The sequence below is a fragment of the Syzygium oleosum genome, unplaced genomic scaffold (assembly GCF_021117445.2).
Source record: "Syzygium oleosum isolate NSW1041296 unplaced genomic scaffold, Sole_v2.1 Sole_v2.14, whole genome shotgun sequence".
Classification (NCBI taxonomy): Eukaryota; Viridiplantae; Streptophyta; class Magnoliopsida; order Myrtales; family Myrtaceae; genus Syzygium; species Syzygium oleosum.
In genome coordinates, this window is record NW_026607498.1 from 4848493 (window position 1) to 4866454 (window position 17962).

General features: G+C 40.6%; 2 protein-coding genes and 1 pseudogene across 6 annotated transcripts; 2 read left to right on the top strand and 1 right to left on the bottom strand.

Moving 5' to 3' along the window:
* The first annotated feature begins 531 nt into the window (after window positions 1–531).
* On the top strand, window positions 532–2844 carry LOC115689164 (4-hydroxy-tetrahydrodipicolinate synthase, chloroplastic-like; annotated as a pseudogene).
* Window positions 2845–6834: 3990 nt separating this feature from the next.
* On the top strand, window positions 6835–8927 carry LOC115689163 (4-hydroxy-tetrahydrodipicolinate synthase, chloroplastic-like). The gene is made up of 3 exons (XM_056317727.1): window positions 6835–7040; window positions 7549–7629; window positions 7856–8927. The coding sequence occupies exons 1-3, from the start codon at window positions 6961–6963 to the stop codon at window positions 8781–8783; spliced, it is 1089 nt and encodes a 362-aa protein (XP_056173702.1). The 5' UTR covers window positions 6835–6960; the 3' UTR covers window positions 8784–8927.
* Window positions 8928–9518: 591 nt separating this feature from the next.
* On the bottom strand, window positions 9519–17473 carry LOC115689162 (uncharacterized). Of its 5 annotated transcripts, none has more exons than XM_030615150.2 (13): window positions 17105–17473; window positions 15285–15466; window positions 15078–15181; window positions 14424–14504; window positions 13758–13861; window positions 13557–13643; window positions 13146–13348; window positions 12491–12692; window positions 12341–12391; window positions 12131–12229; window positions 11955–12014; window positions 10973–11097; window positions 9519–10850 (listed from the first exon to the last, which is right to left on the bottom strand). In XM_030615150.2, exons 1-13 carry the CDS (start codon window positions 17417–17419, stop codon window positions 9668–9670), a joined length of 2796 nt encoding a protein of 931 aa, XP_030471010.2. In that variant the 5' UTR covers window positions 17420–17473; the 3' UTR covers window positions 9519–9667. The 5 variants fall into 5 exon arrangements, with proteins under 5 accessions (XP_030471010.2, XP_056173701.1, XP_056173700.1 ...); XM_056317726.1 differs by having other exon boundaries at window positions 13146–13339; window positions 14406–14504; XM_056317725.1 differs by having other exon boundaries at window positions 10973–11094; window positions 14406–14504.
* Window positions 17474–17962: the final 489 nt, after the last annotated feature.

The following is a 17962-nucleotide window of genomic DNA, read 5'->3' on the forward strand; positions in this document are numbered from 1 at the left end:
CGATGCCCACATCATATGGTCTAATGACTCATATGAAGTGGGTTAATATGGATCGGGAGTACCTAAAAATTTTCCTTAATATTGACACGTCAAACTCCATGACTCCTCTTTCGGCAGATTCCGAGAGTCTAATATACGAAGTTATTTGAATTTTCCTCGGGAAATTATTAGAATAAATTTGCTAAGAATCTTAAACTTTATACACGGATCGCAGTTTAATTTAAATGTTGTAATTTGTACAATCAATTCCCAATCCTTTTTAAGGAAAGTGCAATCAAGTCTTTTGGATAAATAATGCCCACACAATTATCTATGTGGAAGTGCGTGGAATTTTGCGTACAAGACAACTTCAAATTGCATTTTGCAATACACGTCGATAGGACTAGAATTATACTTTTTTAGTGAAGTTAATGGCAAAATCTTTACCAAATGTCTCTTCCACTTCCATGTCATCATCTGAGGTGCTTCACTTTGACTAGAACTCCATAGCTATTCATCCAGCCGGTGATAGATTCCTGAAAAATACAGACATAAGTACATACATTACTTACAAATTACCATATTCTCTCCTTCCTTTTGCTTCTAAAGATGGCTCAGCTGAAGTGCCAACGCATGTGCATGAGAGGGTCGTCTCCGGAGCTCCGGTTACCGAGCAACGATCTCAAGAGTTTCTTCATTCTGTGCTTTCGCTCGAGGAATATGTGTGTATATATGTACGTTTTCCATGTGTTCTCACGCGCGTGCGAGCGCACATACAAACGTGAATTGTTTCCGGTTCAAGGGATGAAGTGTAGTAGTTAGTCGGTTCGATCAACAAGTTCATGGGCAAATCACAAAGAAACACGAAACACCCTTTTGGCCTCGAGTTCAGTACTCGCGCTCGAGTTCTCGTAAAAAGGTTGAATTGTTCATAATGATTGTTCCCTCAGCAGTTCTAAAGAAATACTCTTTTGAGAACTGGTGAGCTCGAGATGAATTTTTTCGACCTTTACTTGCATCGATCTGGTTTTATGTTGCTTGTCAAGAAATCTAGAGTTGTCAACTGTTCTTGCAACTTCTCTCCATCCATCTGTTTCAACTTCTTTATACGTTTCTTTGTTTTCCGTTCTTCTTTGTGTGCTTGCTACCGATTCTGGAACAGAAGGAACGTGAATTGGTGGCCTCGAAAGGCGACTATAGTCCCTAATCTCTGCCTCCCAGCGCGAAGCAATGAAATCCGAAACAGCTGATCCATATAAAACGTGTGCACGACAAGACATACTGGGAAATCCCACTTATAGATGTTACCCAATTCATTGTGAATGCCTGTTAAGGTCGCGAATGTGCTTGTCGACATCGTGTTTCAATAAAGTACTGTTCTATCCTACAAATTCTATCATGACAAAGTCAGACGGTTTTTGATTTTGTTTCCACACATCGCCTGCTGCTGCATGCGGTGAAAATGCACTCATTAAGCAGTTGGCCTTGCAATGATTTGTCGCTTTGCTAATCCAGGACACTGGTTGAGGATATCAGATCGCTCCGGCTGGTCACAGCTATCAAGACCCCGTACCTACCCGATGGCAGATTGGACCTTGAAGCCTATGACGGCTTGATTGATATGCAGATCGCGCAGGGTGTGGAAGGAGTCATCGTTGGTGGCACAGCTGGGGAAGGCCATTTGATGAGCTGGGACGAGCACATCACGCTCATTGGACACACCGTTGACCGCTTTGGCGCTTCGCTCAAGGTGATCAGTAACACTGGAAGTAACTCCACCGCGGAAGCAATGCAGGCCACTGAGCAGGGCTTTGCTGTGGGAATGCATGCTTCCCTTCACATCAATCCTTACTATGGCAAAACATCGATACCTGGCTTGCTCGCTCATTTCAATAGTGTTCTGCCTATGGGCCCGATGATAATATACAACGTGCCAGCAAGGACGGGTCAGGACATTCCTCCTAGTGTCATCCAAACCTTGGCTACAAGCCTGAACTTTGTCGGCATTAAGGAATGTGTTGGATATGATCGTGTTGCGCAGTATGCAGAGGAGGGGATCACGGTTTGGTGCGGGATGGATGATCAATGCCATGATGGTAGGTGGGATTTCGGGGCTATGGGAGCGATGTCAGTCGCTAGCAATTTGATTCCCGGCTTGATGCGGGAATTGGTTGCAGGGAAGAAGAGTCCTTCATTGAATTGAAAGGTCATGCCTTTGATCGAATGGCTCTTCCACGAGCCAAATCCAATTGGTTTGAACACTGCTCTGGCTCAACTCGGGGTGGTCCGGCCAGTTTTCAGGCTCCCTTACGTGCCCCTTCCTGAGTCGAAGAGGCTAGAGTTCGTGGGCTTGGTGAAGGACATTGGAAGAGAGCATTTTGTGGGAGATGGAGAAGTTCAGGTGCTCGAAGACGACAACTTCATCTCGGTGGGAAGGTATTGATACTGGTCATCTTCATTCCAGAAGACATCCTACATGTTTCATTTTGCCTCCTCAGATCTACCATGTTGTTCAGTGACGAAATTAGCTGGAACAAGAATTAAGGTGTGTCACTTTGAAATTATGAAGCATTATGCATGTAACTGTCAACATGATTTGTGTTCTTTTTCTTGTCCGTCATACTTCTTAATTCTGCTTGTCTAACAAGTAACATCTCGGAGGTGCGAGTACTTTGCGACCGACTTCTTTTATCAGCACATTGGAACTGGCGAAAGGAATTTCTAATCACACCCGGAGTGCCTAATACATCCATCGATTAAGTCGAGATTTCTGAAACAAGGAGAAGAAAAAGAGAGCACAGGAAATCGCCGAACAACCGAGACATTTAACTGCCGGAGAACTATGAGAGATTACTCGAACGTATTAGAGGCAGTTTCTTCCTTTTCAGGATAGTTGCCGAAATAGGCAATCCGACGAAGGACCAAGTATAACTACAAAGGTATCATGCTTCATCGAGTTGTTCCGATGACATTTGACAGAAGCATTTTTAACTCATGGATGCGAGTCGCGCTTGGATAAAAGAGCCCTGAAAACATAGCCACCAATTTAAACACAATGTCACCTGGAGAATCACAAGCTTTGGTTATCTTGATTCGCCAGGAAATCAGAAGACAGTATGAAGTACAGACCATCTCTTTTTGAAAGGCGAAGTTCCTGCAATAAACTGCAAACCCTTCGTTCGAGCGGATCGCACCCTTCTTTTCATATACGATCTTCCAACTTCGCGGCCCGAACACTATGAACAGAAGGATCCCACTGGAAATGACATGAGCACATTACAAACTACATTCATGCTTCAGTTTTTTTTTACAAAAGGTAGCTTTGAGTGAAACGCTGAGCTCATCAGTAGTAGGCTCTGTTTTGCTTAGATCCTGCTGATCCGAGGTAAAAACGAACTTCCTGTTTGATGTGTATGATAGTTTTAGCTCATGTAATTCCTCAATCCTCACCTCTTTTTCTGTAATAATTTTCTACTTTTCCGGAATCAGAAGCGACAGAATATGAAGAGATAGAGATGTTTTTGCCTTCAGCATTGGCTTTCTGAGTTATCTCAAGTAGAATCCTCCCAGTATTCACACATGTTGCCAAGATCTTCGGCATTGTCACGGAATTGCAAAGTCACCATCATCTGCTCGACCACTTCACTGGATCGGGTTTAATGCTGGATTTTATGGTACGATCGTAATACGGGTGGACAACAAAATCCGAAAAATTTCACGTATCGTTCTAGATCTTAGGCAAGTGCTATGCGCGTGCACACTCATTTTCGTTCTCTTGATAAGACTGAGCGGATTTGATGAACGATTATTCGAGTGATGATTCTATATTTATCTTAGAAAGGAAGTTACTTGAGCAACAAAACTTGCTACTTTGTAGGAGTGAAGAGAGAAGTGGGTCATAAATGGAGAGTGAAACATTTGCTTCTGCAATCTTGAGAGGGGACAGTTGCCATATATTTCCCATTCCACCATTGATATCTTGCTTGATTTTAATACTTGAAGGCTCATGGTCGTTTTTCAAATTAGACGCCGAGAGTGCGTTTGTTTTGCAGAAAATAAATGATTTGGAAAATATTTTTCCGAAAATGATTGTATCGATCACAAAATTGAATGAACGAGAAATATTTTCACCGTCAACGAAAATGTTTAGACTTGAATTGTTGTGATAATGGAAATATCTTTCATTGACTAATTATTTCAAACGATACAAGCGATTATTTTTAAGAAAATTTTTTTCAAATCATTCATTTTCCGCGAAATAAACGGAACCCAATTTTGAAAATTGGCTTTTATATATAGTATGGATAGATAGACTGTCTAGAGTTGAGACCTTTGGCACGAAACTCGTTTGATAAAAGTGAAAAACAAAGACACTGAAAATTTAAGTACTAAGTTCAAGCGCCGAAGGCTTTAATTAATCAAAAGCTGAGATGAAAAGTTGTTTGATAATACATAAAACTTAATTAATAATCTTATTATCTTCTTAGCAAACATGGAGTAATGAGAATTATTGAAAGGTTATGACACTATATATTTGTTAATATTTTAATTTCTGTTAAACATTTTATCATGTAGTCAATTAAGTAAGTTATGTGTAATTTTAAAAAAATCAACTATCTTATGTGCAATTAGAGGTTACTAAGAAATGAACTTAATGAAGTTAAGTGCTGAAAGTTTACTTTTCCATAAACACATCGTAAGCCTTCGAAAGAAATCCATGTATGGCGTGTGACGTCATCAACAAAGCTCACATCGCGACGATAGAATCGGAGAGAAGTTAGCTAGGGAAATTATTAGAATAAATACAAATTGTCGAAAAGACATTATTGTCATCATGATAGAGATAATTTTTAGAGTGTAACGCAAACAATCATGTAAAGTTCGGTGTGACATTTTGCCTAAGTTACGTCCCCACTAAAATTTGACCCTAGCTACCTTGCCCTGCTAGGGTAATTTTTATTTTTTCATGTTTTTAGTGGTTTAGATTCGAATAAGGGATGATGACACAAACGGTTCTTGAACTTTAGCTCAATGTGCAATTTGGTCCATGAACTTTTAATTTGTTTAATATAGTCCCCGAACTTTAGCTTAATGTTCAATTTGGTTCCTCAACTTTTAATTTATTCAATGTGGTCCATGGACTTTTGATACATGTTCAATTTAATCCTTGAACTATATGAAAATGTTCAGTATAGTCCTTGAACTTAAATTAATGGAAGGACTACATTGAATATTTTCATATAGTTCAGGGACTAAATTGAACATGTATCAAAAGTTCAGGGACCACATTGCACATTAAGTTAAAGTTCAGGGACTGCATTGAACAAATTAAAAGTTTAGGGACCATATTGCACATTGGGTCAAAGTTCAGGAACTGTTTGTGTCATTTTCTCTTTGAATAATCCTACCGATACTAGGATTGATACCAACTTCAAGTAAATAGAAATTTTTTGCTTTCTCTTCAAAATTTAAAACATTATCCAGAATTTCAAAAAGTTACGAAAAAATTATGTATGAATCTACATGTGAACATTGGTTTATAAGTGAAAGTTTCAAGTGTTTAGAATTAAAAAAGTCAAAGTGCAATGTTGCAAGATTTATATTAAGCCAAATGTAAAAACGTAAAAGTCTAACCAGACACGGTCTTGACTAGAAAAGAACGTGATAATAAGAATTTACGCTTTACGTGTTGAATCATCTTAGAAAATCAAACGTCTAAACATTTCTAGCATTGCATTGACTCGGACGCGGTTCCTATTTCTGTCCAATGTTTTTCTTGCACCAAACGAAGTTTGTATTATTCTTTTTCTTGTCTAGCTAGACATCAAACAAATGGTTCGACATGATCTAAACGGTTCATGCGAAGTGGGTTAATAAGGACCGGAGTACCTAATGATTTGAGACTCAATGACTCTTCCACCCGCGGATTCCAGAAGTCTAATATATGAAGTTGGTGAACTTTCCCCGGTATTAATTAAAATAACGACAAATTGTGTCAAAAATTTCGCATTAAAATTGTTGGAATAAGTTCACCGAAAGTCTCAAATTTTGTACACAGTGTGGAGGGCAAAAGCCATAAAAAATCATAAACTGTGCCCACTATGATATATTTACCATAAAATTTTTTCTATGACACAAGAAATCCCAAATTTGTACTTGTGTTGACACAATTACCCTCTGTCAAAGTTCTGTCAATGAAAACCGTTAAAAAATCTATCTACATGGATGCCAAAAAGCAAATAATGTTGCCATGGCGCCGAAGCGCCGCTGAAAAATCGTTCAACGAAACTTTGACGGAGGGTAAATGTGTCACATAGGTACAAGATTGTGGTTTTTTAAGTCACAATTTTTTTTAGGGTAAGTATGTTGTAGTGGGCATAGTTTGGGGTTTTAGATGTCGCAAAAAGAAAGTTCAAGGTAAATGTCTTACGGTAGGCATAATTTGAGGTTTTTTCTATGGCATTTCCCTTTAATTTAAACATCGTAATTCGTACAATCAAGTCTCAAGCCTTTTTTTTTTTCTATAGAAATGTAATCAAGTCCTTTTGATGAATAACCTACACAATCATCTACATGGCGGTACTGAAATTTTGCATACATGACAACCTGAAATTGCCATTTTCAATACACGTTTCAGTGCAGTTAAGAAATTAATTGCTTAAGTTGGAAAATTTCACAATTTCGTCACTCTTTTAATCAAGGTTTACGACTTAATTGCACCAATTGAAATATTTGGAGCCCAATCATATTTAATTAATAAAACTCAGGACCTTTAGCCTAAAGTTTCCCCAAAATTGTCTTTACCATATGACTCTTTCGCTTCCATACGTCATCATCTCAGTTGCTTCACGTTGACCTCAACTCCATAGCTATTCATCAAAGCCATAAAATGCAGCTGCAGTTGGTAATGGATTTCTACAGACATAAATACACTCCTCACGTACAAATTACCACATTCTCTCCTGCCTATTGCTTCTAAAGATGGCTCAGCTGAAGTGCCATGGCATGTGCATGAGAGGGTCATCATCGGAGCTCCGGTTACCGAGCAATGATGGCAAGAGGTTCTTCATCCCCGTGCTTTCCCTCGACCAATTTCAATCGATTATCTTGTTCGATATATCATTACTTTCAAGTTTCAACAAGTATGTGTGTATGTATGTTTGTATGTGTTATGGACACGTGCGTGAGAGCGCATGTAAGAACGTGAATCGTTTCGGGTGCTAGGGATGAAGTGTAGTAGTGAGTCAGATGAACGATTCATGGGCAAAACACAAAGATATGGGAGGCACTGTTTTGGCCTCGAGTCAAGCACTATCATTGAGTGCTCATGAAAAGATTGAATTGTTTATAGTGATTGTTTGCTCAGCAATTATCTTTTCGAATCTGGCGAGCTCAGGATGAATTATTTTCGACCTTTACCTGCATCAAAAACAAGATCTGGTTGGTGTAGCTTGTTAAGAAAGCTAGAGTTTGTCAAATATTCTTGCTACTTCTCTACCATCTGTTTCAACTTCTTATATGTTTCTTTTCTTTTGTGTGTGCGCGCTTGCTATGATTCTGGAACGGAAGGAACGCGAATTGGAGGCCTCGAAAGGCGACTGTGATCCCTAATTTCTGCGTCCCTGTGCGAAGCCATGAAATCCAAAACAGGTGATCCATATAAAATGTGTGCACGGCCGGACATATTGCAAAATCCTACCTTATAGATGTTACAGCCGCCTCGACACCGTGTTCTAATAAAGTTCTATGACACAAATTCTATCATGACAAACTGAGATGATTGTCAATTTTGTTTCTATGCCCCGCTGCTGCACGTGATGAATATGTACTCAACAAGCAGTTGGCCGTGCAATGATTTGTCACGTTGCTAATCCAGGACTCCGGTCGAGGATATCAGATCGCTCCGGCTGATCACAGGCATCAAAACCCCATACCAACACGATGGCAGATTGGACCTCAAAGCCTATGATGCCCTGATCGATATGCAGATCGCACAGGGTGTGGAAGGAGTCATCGTCGGAGGCACAGCTGGGGAAGGCCATTTGATGAGCTGGGACGAGCACATCACACTCATTGGACACACCGTCGCTCACTTTGGCGCTTCGCTCAAGGTGATTGGCAACACCGGAAGTAACTCCACCGGTGAAGCAATGCAGGCCACTGAGCAGGGCTTTGCTGTTGGAATGCATGCTTCCCTTCACATCAATCCTTACTATGGCAAAACATCGATACCTGGCTTGCTCGCTCACTTCAATAGTGTTTTGCCCATGGGCCCGATGATAATATACAACATGCCATCAAGGTCGGGTCAGGACATTCCGCCTAGTGTCATCCAAACCTTGGCTGCAAGTCCGAACTTTGTCGGCGTTAAGGAATGTGTTGGATATGATCGTGTTAGGCAGTATGCAGAGGAAGGGAAAACCGTTTGGTGCGGGATGGATCATGAATGCCATGATGCTAGGTGGGATTTGGGCGCCACAGGAGCGATGTCGGTCGCTAGCAATTTGATTCCTGGCTTGATGCGGGAATTGGTCGTGGGGAAGAAGAGTCCTTCGTTGAACAAAAAGCTAATGCCTTTGATCGAATGGCTCTTCCACGAGCCGGCCCCGATTGGACTGAACACTGCTCTGGCTCAACTCGGGGTGGTCCGGCCGGTTTTCAGGCTCCCTTATGTGCCGCTTCCTCTATCGAAGAGGCAAGAATTTGTGGGATTGGTGAAGGACATTGGAAGAGAGCATTTCGTGGGAAAAAGAGAAGTTCATGTACTTGACGACGATGACTTCATCTTGGTCGGAAGATATTGATAGTGGTCGTGTTCCTTCCAAAAAGACATCCTTCATGTTTCATCTTGCTTCCTCAGATTTACCATGTTGTTCAGCGACGAAATAACCTGGAACAAGAATCAAGGTGTATCACTTTGAAATTAAGAAGCATTGCACGTATAGCTATTTACATGATTCGTGCTCTTGTTCTTTTCCGGCAAACTTCATTTTGTAGATACTATCTAGGCCGTATGCGATATGCTTATCGGAATACCACAAAAACTAGGAGGAGAAAAGAGGACACAGAAAATCGCTGCACGAGCCGAGACACGTAACTATTGGAGAACTACAAGAGATTACTCGAATGTATTAGCGGCAAAATCTTCCTTCTCATGAAAGTTGCCGAAATAGGCGATCCTACAAAAAACCAAGAATAACTAGAAAGGCTTCATCAAGTTGTTCCCATGCCAATCGACAGAAGCATTTTTAATCACATGAATGCAAGTCGCGCTTGGATAAAGAACATAGATACCATAAGACACCAATTTAAAGCCAATGTCACCAAGAGAACCTGAGGAATCCACAAGCTTTGGTTTTCTTGATTCGCAAGGCCATCAGCAGATAGTATGAAGTAAAGACCATGTCAATCGAAAAGCAGAATTCCTGCGATAAACTGCAAACCCTTCATTCGAAAGGATCGCACCCTTCTTTTCGTCTATGACCTTCCAAGTTCGTGGCACAAACACTATGAATAGAAGGATCCCACGGGAAACGTCATGAGCAAATTATAACTTCTATACATAAATTAGTTATTTACAAAGGGATGAGATTGCGATTCCGGAGAACAAGGAGGAGGGGCAAAAATGTAGATCCTTTCAGTGTCAAAAATCTATAAAGACCTGATTCAGATACCGCATACAAAATTTCTAGCCGAGTGAGTCTTCTTGGGTATCTTCATCATCATCCATCGGATCATCCAAATTTCGACCCTCGTCAGCTCTATTGCTCTCTTCGGTCTCCGTATCTGAGCTCGACTGGCCTCGGGCACTGCCATTGGCATGATCACTCTCCGTATAATCCTCTGTATCAGAGCCTGAAACAGCACCCTGGTTTTCTCTCCCCTCAGAGCGATCCCTATTCATTGCACCAGCAAACTTCTCCTTCAGATCAGGGGCAACAATCCCAATCATCTCAGTCAAAGCACGCCGTTCTTGATTCAGTCTAGCCACAGCTGCATCAGATGATGGAGTACTTTGACTCTCGGCAACAAGGCCATTGGAATTGGGTAAAGGTGCCGCACCATCCTCATTCTCAACTCTAATTCCAGGAGATTCATTCTCTCCATGGACAGAAGGAGCAGTGCTACAAGCCCAACTCCCAACAACTTCGGAAGCTAAGAGGTCTGCTGTCCCGATCGTGCCCAGAGTTTCCGCTTCGATATCTTGCGTAGCTTTTAAGGTGTCAGGAGCATTGTTCGATTCGTTATGCTGTAGAGTTTCCTGTTCCTGACTAAGTGTTTGAGCTTGATCAGCAGTTTCTTGCACATTTGATCCTTCATCAAGTTGCATTGTGTCTCCGGCCAAAATACCAACTCTATTCAGATCGATTTTTTGCCTACCATCAATTCCAGGGCTCTCAGTCTCGAGAACTTGCTGAGTGTCAACAAGATCTCCCTCCATAACTGGTTCCGTTCCAAGACCATCAATCTCAGAGCCAAATCCACCTTTAACATTCTGACCAGCACTGGTGAAATCAGCCTCTTGTGTATTTTGAGTGTTTTCTTGGCTTCTGATATCACATTCATGTTTCTCGGTGACACTGTCGTCATCTGTAGAAGCAACAACATAATCACTGTTGCATCTCTGTGCTGAGGGAGCTGACTTTTCCTTGGCATCATTGTTACCGCGATTGCTGTTCTCCTCTTTCCTTCCGTCCACGGCACCATCAATGTTCCCATCAGCTACATTGAGGTCAATATCAAGTGAAGTGTTTTCATAATTCTCCTCATCCTCCAGGGTCCTCTGCATAGCTTTCAATTGTTCCTGCTGCTTTGAGAATAACACCATGATTTCTTCAGTTGTGGAATAAAATGCCCGTAACTGAGTCTCCCTGCATGACCAATGGATCCCCCAAAAATCATGAAGCAGCAAAGTAAACTTCAATGTCATGTGCCAAGATTACAGTGGCAAATGTCAAATATTGCAAAATGTCAATGACTTTGAAAATCTCACCGCAGCATCACTCTTTCCCGGGCGCCTTTCAACCGTCTCCTCTCAAAATCAAGATCACGGATTGCAGAACTAATCTCAAGCTCAAGTTTTGAAACTTTTGCCCATGCTTCTTCTCGAGCAGCCTGCTACCAAGACCAAGGAATGCCTCAGCTCAGATGAACTTAAAGGCGATAAATTCCCAAATTTCCAATTCAACATGCACATTTCGATAAGAACAAGAAAGCAAATATCAATCTAGCCAATCTTTTGGCGCAGAGAACTATATGACTACCTGTCCTCCCTCAAACCATGTACTTGAGGAGGATGTAGTCGATGTCCAAACAAGGAGAAATCTCAAATAAACAAAAGACAACAGTCCACAGTAAGATATGTTGGCTTCTTTTCAGATTAACAAATCTGGCAAAATATAGTAGGTGCCATCTATCCTCATCCAAAGATCAATTGAAGGAAGCATGCTGGCAGCTACACAAACCAGCGAGAGTAAATCCCTTTGCTGCCGTTTGACTAATTTCAACACTTCAAGGAAAAAGCTTGTTCCCTAATAGATCTCCCCTAGATCAGATAAAAGAAGCCTGAACTTAGTTTCAACTCTTTTAGTGCTTTTTCAAGGGAGCCAGCAGTTACAATCCACACTGAAAATGCAGTCCAATTCCCCAACGAAATGGTAGGCCCTACAATAAATACGCCATCCCAAGAGAAGAATTTTCTTACCGAATTACTTTACGGAAGTTGTCTTCAGACATTGATAAAATGAGAAAAATTATGCATAACTATGCTTGCAAGAAAACTCATTTGGTTAATGTTTCTTATGTTCTACCTGGCCCTCAATTAGAGAGCCTTCCAAACTGTTGCACAAGAGTGTTCGTAAAGGCACAACCCATCTTTGGTCAAGAGGTAATGGACTATGTTAAGAGAGGAAGTTGCACTTCGCACTCATTGGCAAGATAATAAGGAGGGAATAGTAAAGAGTGAAAATTCATACCTTCTCACTTTCAAGCTCTTTTCTCAATGTTCTGAGCTCAAGTTCAAGTTCTTCTACTCTCTGCCCCAACATGTGGCAGTAAGACAAGACAAATTAGATGCGTTGGAACTTGCATAAGTGTGCACCAACAAATTAGAAGTGGAAGATCATTTGTGGTATATGCTGAAACATCTTACTTTTCTTTTATCTGCACAGGCTTCCTGTTCTTCACGATGTTGAGCTTCTAACTGCCGTACCTTATTGTCAGAGATGACCAGGTTTTGCCTCGTATCCTCCTGTGGCAAAATCTTCATTAGCACTTCTTCTGATCAATCATCTTAATTCCCACCCAACACCGAAAATATAATGAATCAAGTGAACCTAAGAAAAAGCGAATGCAGAAGTACCAATTTGATCCTCAAAGTATCCAGTAATGAGCACCTTTCTCTCTCTGTATCCTGAGGATCCAGTAAGAATCAATCAGATGCTCAAATCTCTCTCATATTCTTCCCAGATAAACATCGCAAACTTGAAGTTCATAATTTAGTATTCCAAACCTGGAGCTTATTTATTAATTCTTGCTGCTCTTGCTCTCGTTTTGAGGCAGCATCCGAAAACCGCCTTAGCTCCTCCTGAGCCTCTGCATGAGCTCTTTGCACAGCAGCTTTTAGATCTGCTGCAGCCTTTTCACGTTCTTCTCTTCTTTGATCTCGCTCTTCCACCAACTGTTCTTTAAGTTTAGCTATGGATGCCTTTTGACTGAAAGCAAGTATTCAAGCCACTATCACCTTCTCTAGGTCTACAAAGCCCATCATATGCAGATCAAACAACAAAAACAAGTCCATGCCATGCCACACATAAAAAACTGTGCATGGTTACTTTGCAGAAGATAGGACATAAGAAAAGCCACCCATGCCACCCATACTAAGGGAGTAGTGGAACCCCTTTGAAAAGGCTTATAAGAGGAGGAGTAGAAAGCAAGAAAGAAGAACCATGAAGCACCGCCAAACACACGCATACAAGAAAAAGAAAAACATAAATCAAAATGCAATTCCCACTGATTGGACAGCTATGAATCCAACGTTTACACGTAATCCTCTTACCACATCTATTCCAGTCAAAAGCATCTATGGAAGAGTAAACCAGGTTAGTATAGGATAATAATTCTGGTAAGTTAGTGAAGGACAAGAAATTTGCGCATTAGTGACTTACCTATCCATAATCTCATTTGCTTCAGCACATGACTGCAGAGAAGCACTCAGCCTTTCATTAAGATCTTCAATGACATGTTTTTGTTCAGCTGATGACTTGTGCATTTCCAGAAGCTCCTTCTTTTTCGTGTCAACCATATCTTGCAACTCTTTAACCTGTTCGAGGTAGGACCTTGAAATTGATGCTTTCACCTCCTTCATTTCCTACATCATCAAAGTTTAGTTATCATGCCCATTAAAGCAGAGAAGTAAAAGATAGCAAAAAGTAGACAGAAAAGCTACCTCTACTTAAGGAACTTGTCAAATCTAGATCAAGAATTTGAAAATTTTCAAGTAACCACCTACGAGCCCAATGAAAACTCAACTGTGATAAAAAAAGCCTAATAGAGGTCAACTTGAAGGATGAGCATACATTTTCATGAAGCTCAACAGATGCACGATTCTCATCCTGTAATACATCAATTCGACAGACCTGATCTTCCAGTTGCCTCCTTAATTCCTATAGATAGCAAGTTTCAAGGTAGATCATTAATCTTCTGGCGTTTTAAGAGACAAATGCATATCGAATATTTGCATTATCAGTCACTAAAATTAAGCAAGCAAATGAACATACTGCATTTGACCGCTGCAGGCTTCGAAAATCATCAAGAGATATTGGACCTTCTAGAGAACCAATCCCGATGCCTTTAAATCTCTTGATTTCAGGGCCAATTTCCTCTGCAAAGTTTAGAGCCGTGAGCACAAAAAGTTTCAACAAAATTAATTGTGCCAAAAAATTTCAAAATAGTCTCAAAACGGCATCAATATTGACAGTTCTTTTGCCACTTAAATCATGCTCAACATGGAAGACAGCACAATTTTTTGTTGTGGAAGCACAAAAGGCAAAATCACACACAAAGGTCTCCCATCAAGAACCGAAGAACTTTTCTATTGCCTACTATTAGTCAAAATTTGAACCCTGTCCTTGCTACCACTCTTCGGATGTTATGCTTAGCAAGCTCCACTGGCATCACCCAGCAGATAATAATTTCCATGATCTGAGTAAAGTTTCATGCCAACAAAGGGAGGAAATAAAAGATTGGCAATGCCGAAGCTAAAAAAAAATCCACAGATAGATCAGCGCATAGAAGTCACAACCATGAAAACAAAAAATATCCTAATGATTTGTTCATTGTATTAGGTCATCCCTTCTTAAATCCTAAATCTAATTATGTTTTCCCATAAGAAGAGAAAAAGGGCCCATGTAACGCATATATCATACCCAATGTCATGAATATACCTCCTTTTCTTTTAGCAGATCCCCCATCCATGGTTGAAGTGCACCTGGTGACTTCTCGAAATACAAATGCATACGCAGCTTCTGCAATAAGGATAGATTGATAAGATATCCAACAATGATCTAACTTGGCAGAGAAAACACTCGGTAACTCGAATTGCTGTTCATTTATTTAACCACTCTTTGCTTGAGTTCTTATTTTCAGAAGAATTAATGGAAAAAGGACAAGAAAGAAGCCAATTCTTTATGGTTAACAACCCACGATCTTTTTTAAAAGTACCATGGGGGTATTGCCCCTAGGCCCCCCCGTTCACAAAATTACAAAGAGAGTCTTCAATGTCTAATAACCTATCCATACCGAAAAGTGATTTTTCAGTAACTCAAAAACTCTAAACCCGTAACCATCTATTCTATACATCAAAGAGATCAGACTCTTAACTCTTAAAAGCCCTCACATTTCTCTCCCTTCAAAATGGTATATGTTCCAACTAAAACCGCATTTATACAAGCCCCATTTTGAGGCTAGATGTTCAGATCGGGCACCCTTCTAAGTTTTATCATTAAAATCAAATCTCCCAACTAAAAACAACAATTGCACACCAGGCAGGTAATTTAAAAGGGTGGAAGCAACACTTGAGCATGCATCACATATAATACCCTGATGAGGAGGAGCAGCAAATGATATAATGTCTCCATGATTGATGTTGGCTTCCGGATCACTTTTCTTCAACTTTGTCCAGTTAACATATGTCCCATTAGTGCTGAACAAGGCTCAATGCACCAATCAGTAAGGAAGGAAGGTGAAAGAAAAAAGGAAAAAAAAACTGCAAGATAAGAAATACAAATTGACACGATAGGCAATACCTAGTATCTTTCAAGAAAACTGATGTCTGACCCTTAGAAGTTTCCAAAGCTTCAGTAGCGATTGTCTTCCTGTATATCATGCAATGATTCCCACTAACTGCTAAGGAGTCAATCCGAAAATGTGAATCCACTACCATTCTCCCGATTTTGTGCACAGCTGCCGTAAGAAGCACATTTGAGCCCTAAATTCAAATCTCCACGGTGTTAGGCTCACTAGCTTCAAGATATACCACTTAGAAAAAGTGCTGACGAGATTCATCAGTCAGACAAATATCTAACTGAAATATTTAGACCACGAGGCAACAGCATTAAGATTTTAATAATAGAACGACACATACTACCAGATACAATACACAACAAAGTGATACCATGTAAATGGAGCATGTGGATGCCATAAGAGTTCAAATGATTGCTTCACCTGGTTCTCAAGCTCAAGCTTGAATACAGGACAAAATGTAAAATGAGAAGTTCAGGCAGCTTAAAATGGTCTTCATTGTACAATCAGCATTTTTCTTTTTGGTCCGACTGTCTAACTTTTAGTCAGAAAGTTGTGCATGTCATCTTATTTTGATTATCTTCACATCTCCGGAAAGAGCTTTAATAAATCCACAACTCTTACTTCCAGCCCTAAGTTGATCAGTGATATGACATTATGGCCCTGTTTAGTTTATCAGCAATAAAAGCTATTGATATCTATTGTCTTTGCATCAGAAATGCTTATCCCCTTACATGCTCTTAACCGAGACACATGACAAAATTGTTTTTGCTACAAAAGTTGAAAGGAAGGCTCTTGGTCAATACTACATACAGTTCACAGATACAGAGCAGCAAATTTTAAAAGTTCTCTTCCAGATCTTTTTCCTCATATCTTCTGCCCATGACGATCTTTTGAACCACTTTACCTTAAGAGCTGTGTTTGTTCGTCGTCATCTCACATTTGACACCGGACAACAAATTTGCCGCTAAGGAACTAAACTGGGCGAACCATTTTTTAGGACAAAACTTCATAGAGTGCAACCTAGGCTAACTTTATTCTGAAAGGAACAAGGTAATATGACATTTATAAAAAAATATCACTACAAACTCAAATTCTTTCTTAATACAGGGTATCGAAAATCAATGGATGCCAATGTATCAAGAAAAGGCTGCCTTGCACATGCACATCAGTTAAAATATCCTCGGTAATCATGAAGATATTTGGATATAGACATTTGCCTCAATAGGATCAATTGCAAAATATGTTTTCTCATAAATTCTATCTGCATCTCTATGTCAAACAACATCACAGCCAAGCAATAAAACAACTCAAAACCATCTTCTTGCTCCAGAACATTCAATCATGGGACGCGCCAACACAGATAACTGAGACAAGAAAGCTCAAAGCCGCCAGGAAGTCAAATGCAAGTACATCTAGACAGAACCTCTCCCTATAGTCACATTTATTAATCGATACACTTCACTGCTGAACGACCAGAAAGCTAGACTAACAGTCTGCCGAGTTACTACTAATGCCCTCCATACTCAGTAAAGAAAATCCAGTCATTTCCACGACTAAGGAATGACAAAAGCAATCCTTTCCCAGATGTTAATGACCAAACGATGATTCACTTCCTGGCAACTCAAGCATTGGGATGATCAAATTCAAAACTTGAACAGAAACAAGGACTCACATCCACCTCAAAACTCGAATCACGAGCAAAAGCTACAATTATTCCCCATATCGGAGAGCAATGTGCTACCTTTTAACCATCCACAGACATTTTTCAGGCGATCGACCTCACCATCATCCAGAACGGGGATCCAAGAGGAAAACGACAAACCTGTTGTCTCTTGCGCGCGTTATTCGAAATTGCAGTGAGCACGCCCCAGGCTCGAGGGTCACTGTTGCTCAGAGGCTGGGAGGCCAGTTTGGCGGCGACTTCCATCATGAACTCCGACGGGCCCTGGGGCCTGCTCGTCTCCTCCTCCTCCGCCTCCGCCTCCTCCTCGTCGCGCTTCGGCGCAGGATGAGGAGGAGGGCCGCGGGGGTTGCTCTGCGACACGTTGTCCCCGGGGCTCGCCGTCGTCTTCACGGCCGACGGCGACGGCGACGGCGACGGCGACGCCTCCGGTCGCTTCTCCCCTTCGATCGCCATTGGGACGTGGGAATCGAGAGTGGCGCGGGGAGAAACCCTAAATTGATTCGAGAGTGGAGCGAACGGAGCGGAAAAGAGCGCGGGAGCACGCGCCGCGCGCGTGAGCCTCCAACGAGAAATTTTGACAAAGGAGCAAATGGCTTGGAAATTGGAGAAAAAGAAATTGGATTCGGAAAATATTTTTTTTAAAAAAAATGGAAATATATTTTTTTTGTTCGCAAAGATGTTTATATATAAGTTTTCGTCGAAAGTAAAATTTTTTTTTATTAACTAATTATTTCATGCAATACAAACAATAATTTTTAATAAAATATTTATTAAACCGTTCATCTTCTGCAAACAAATAGATATAATTTAACAAGATACAAATCAACATTTGAACGCATTCAACATATTCAAAGTTCAATAAAAGGTTGCCGTACACATCGTTTTGTGTGTCTTACAAAGTAAACATTTTGGTATTCATGAGCAATTATAATGTATTTGATCGAGTAATATCTTCTTATATATGATATTTATCGGGTTATTTTTTTCTGGCCAAAA

Bases quoted from the DNA above. Each gene is read 5' to 3' on its own strand.
- LOC115689163 (XM_056317727.1), top strand. From the start codon at position 6,961: ATGGCTCAGCTGAAGTGCCATGGCATGTGCATGAGAGGGTCATCATCG. The intron at 7,041-7,548 runs GTTCTTCATCCC...CTGGAACGGAAG, and splicing joins CCGAGCAATGATGGCAAGAG to GAACGCGAATTGGAGGCCTC. The intron at 7,630-7,855 runs GTGATCCATATA...TTGCTAATCCAG, and splicing joins AGCCATGAAATCCAAAACAG to GACTCCGGTCGAGGATATCA.
- LOC115689162 (XM_056317724.1), bottom strand. From the start codon at position 17,419: ATGGCGATCGAAGGGGAGAAGCGACCGGAGGCGTCGCCGTCGCCGTCG. The intron at 12,693-13,145 runs GTAAGTCACTAA...ACTTGCTTTCAG, and splicing joins GCAAATGAGATTATGGATAG to TCAAAAGGCATCCATAGCTA. The intron at 11,098-11,954 runs GTATGAATTTTC...TGGTCTTGGTAG, and splicing joins AAGAGCTTGAAAGTGAGAAG to CAGGCTGCTCGAGAAGAAGC.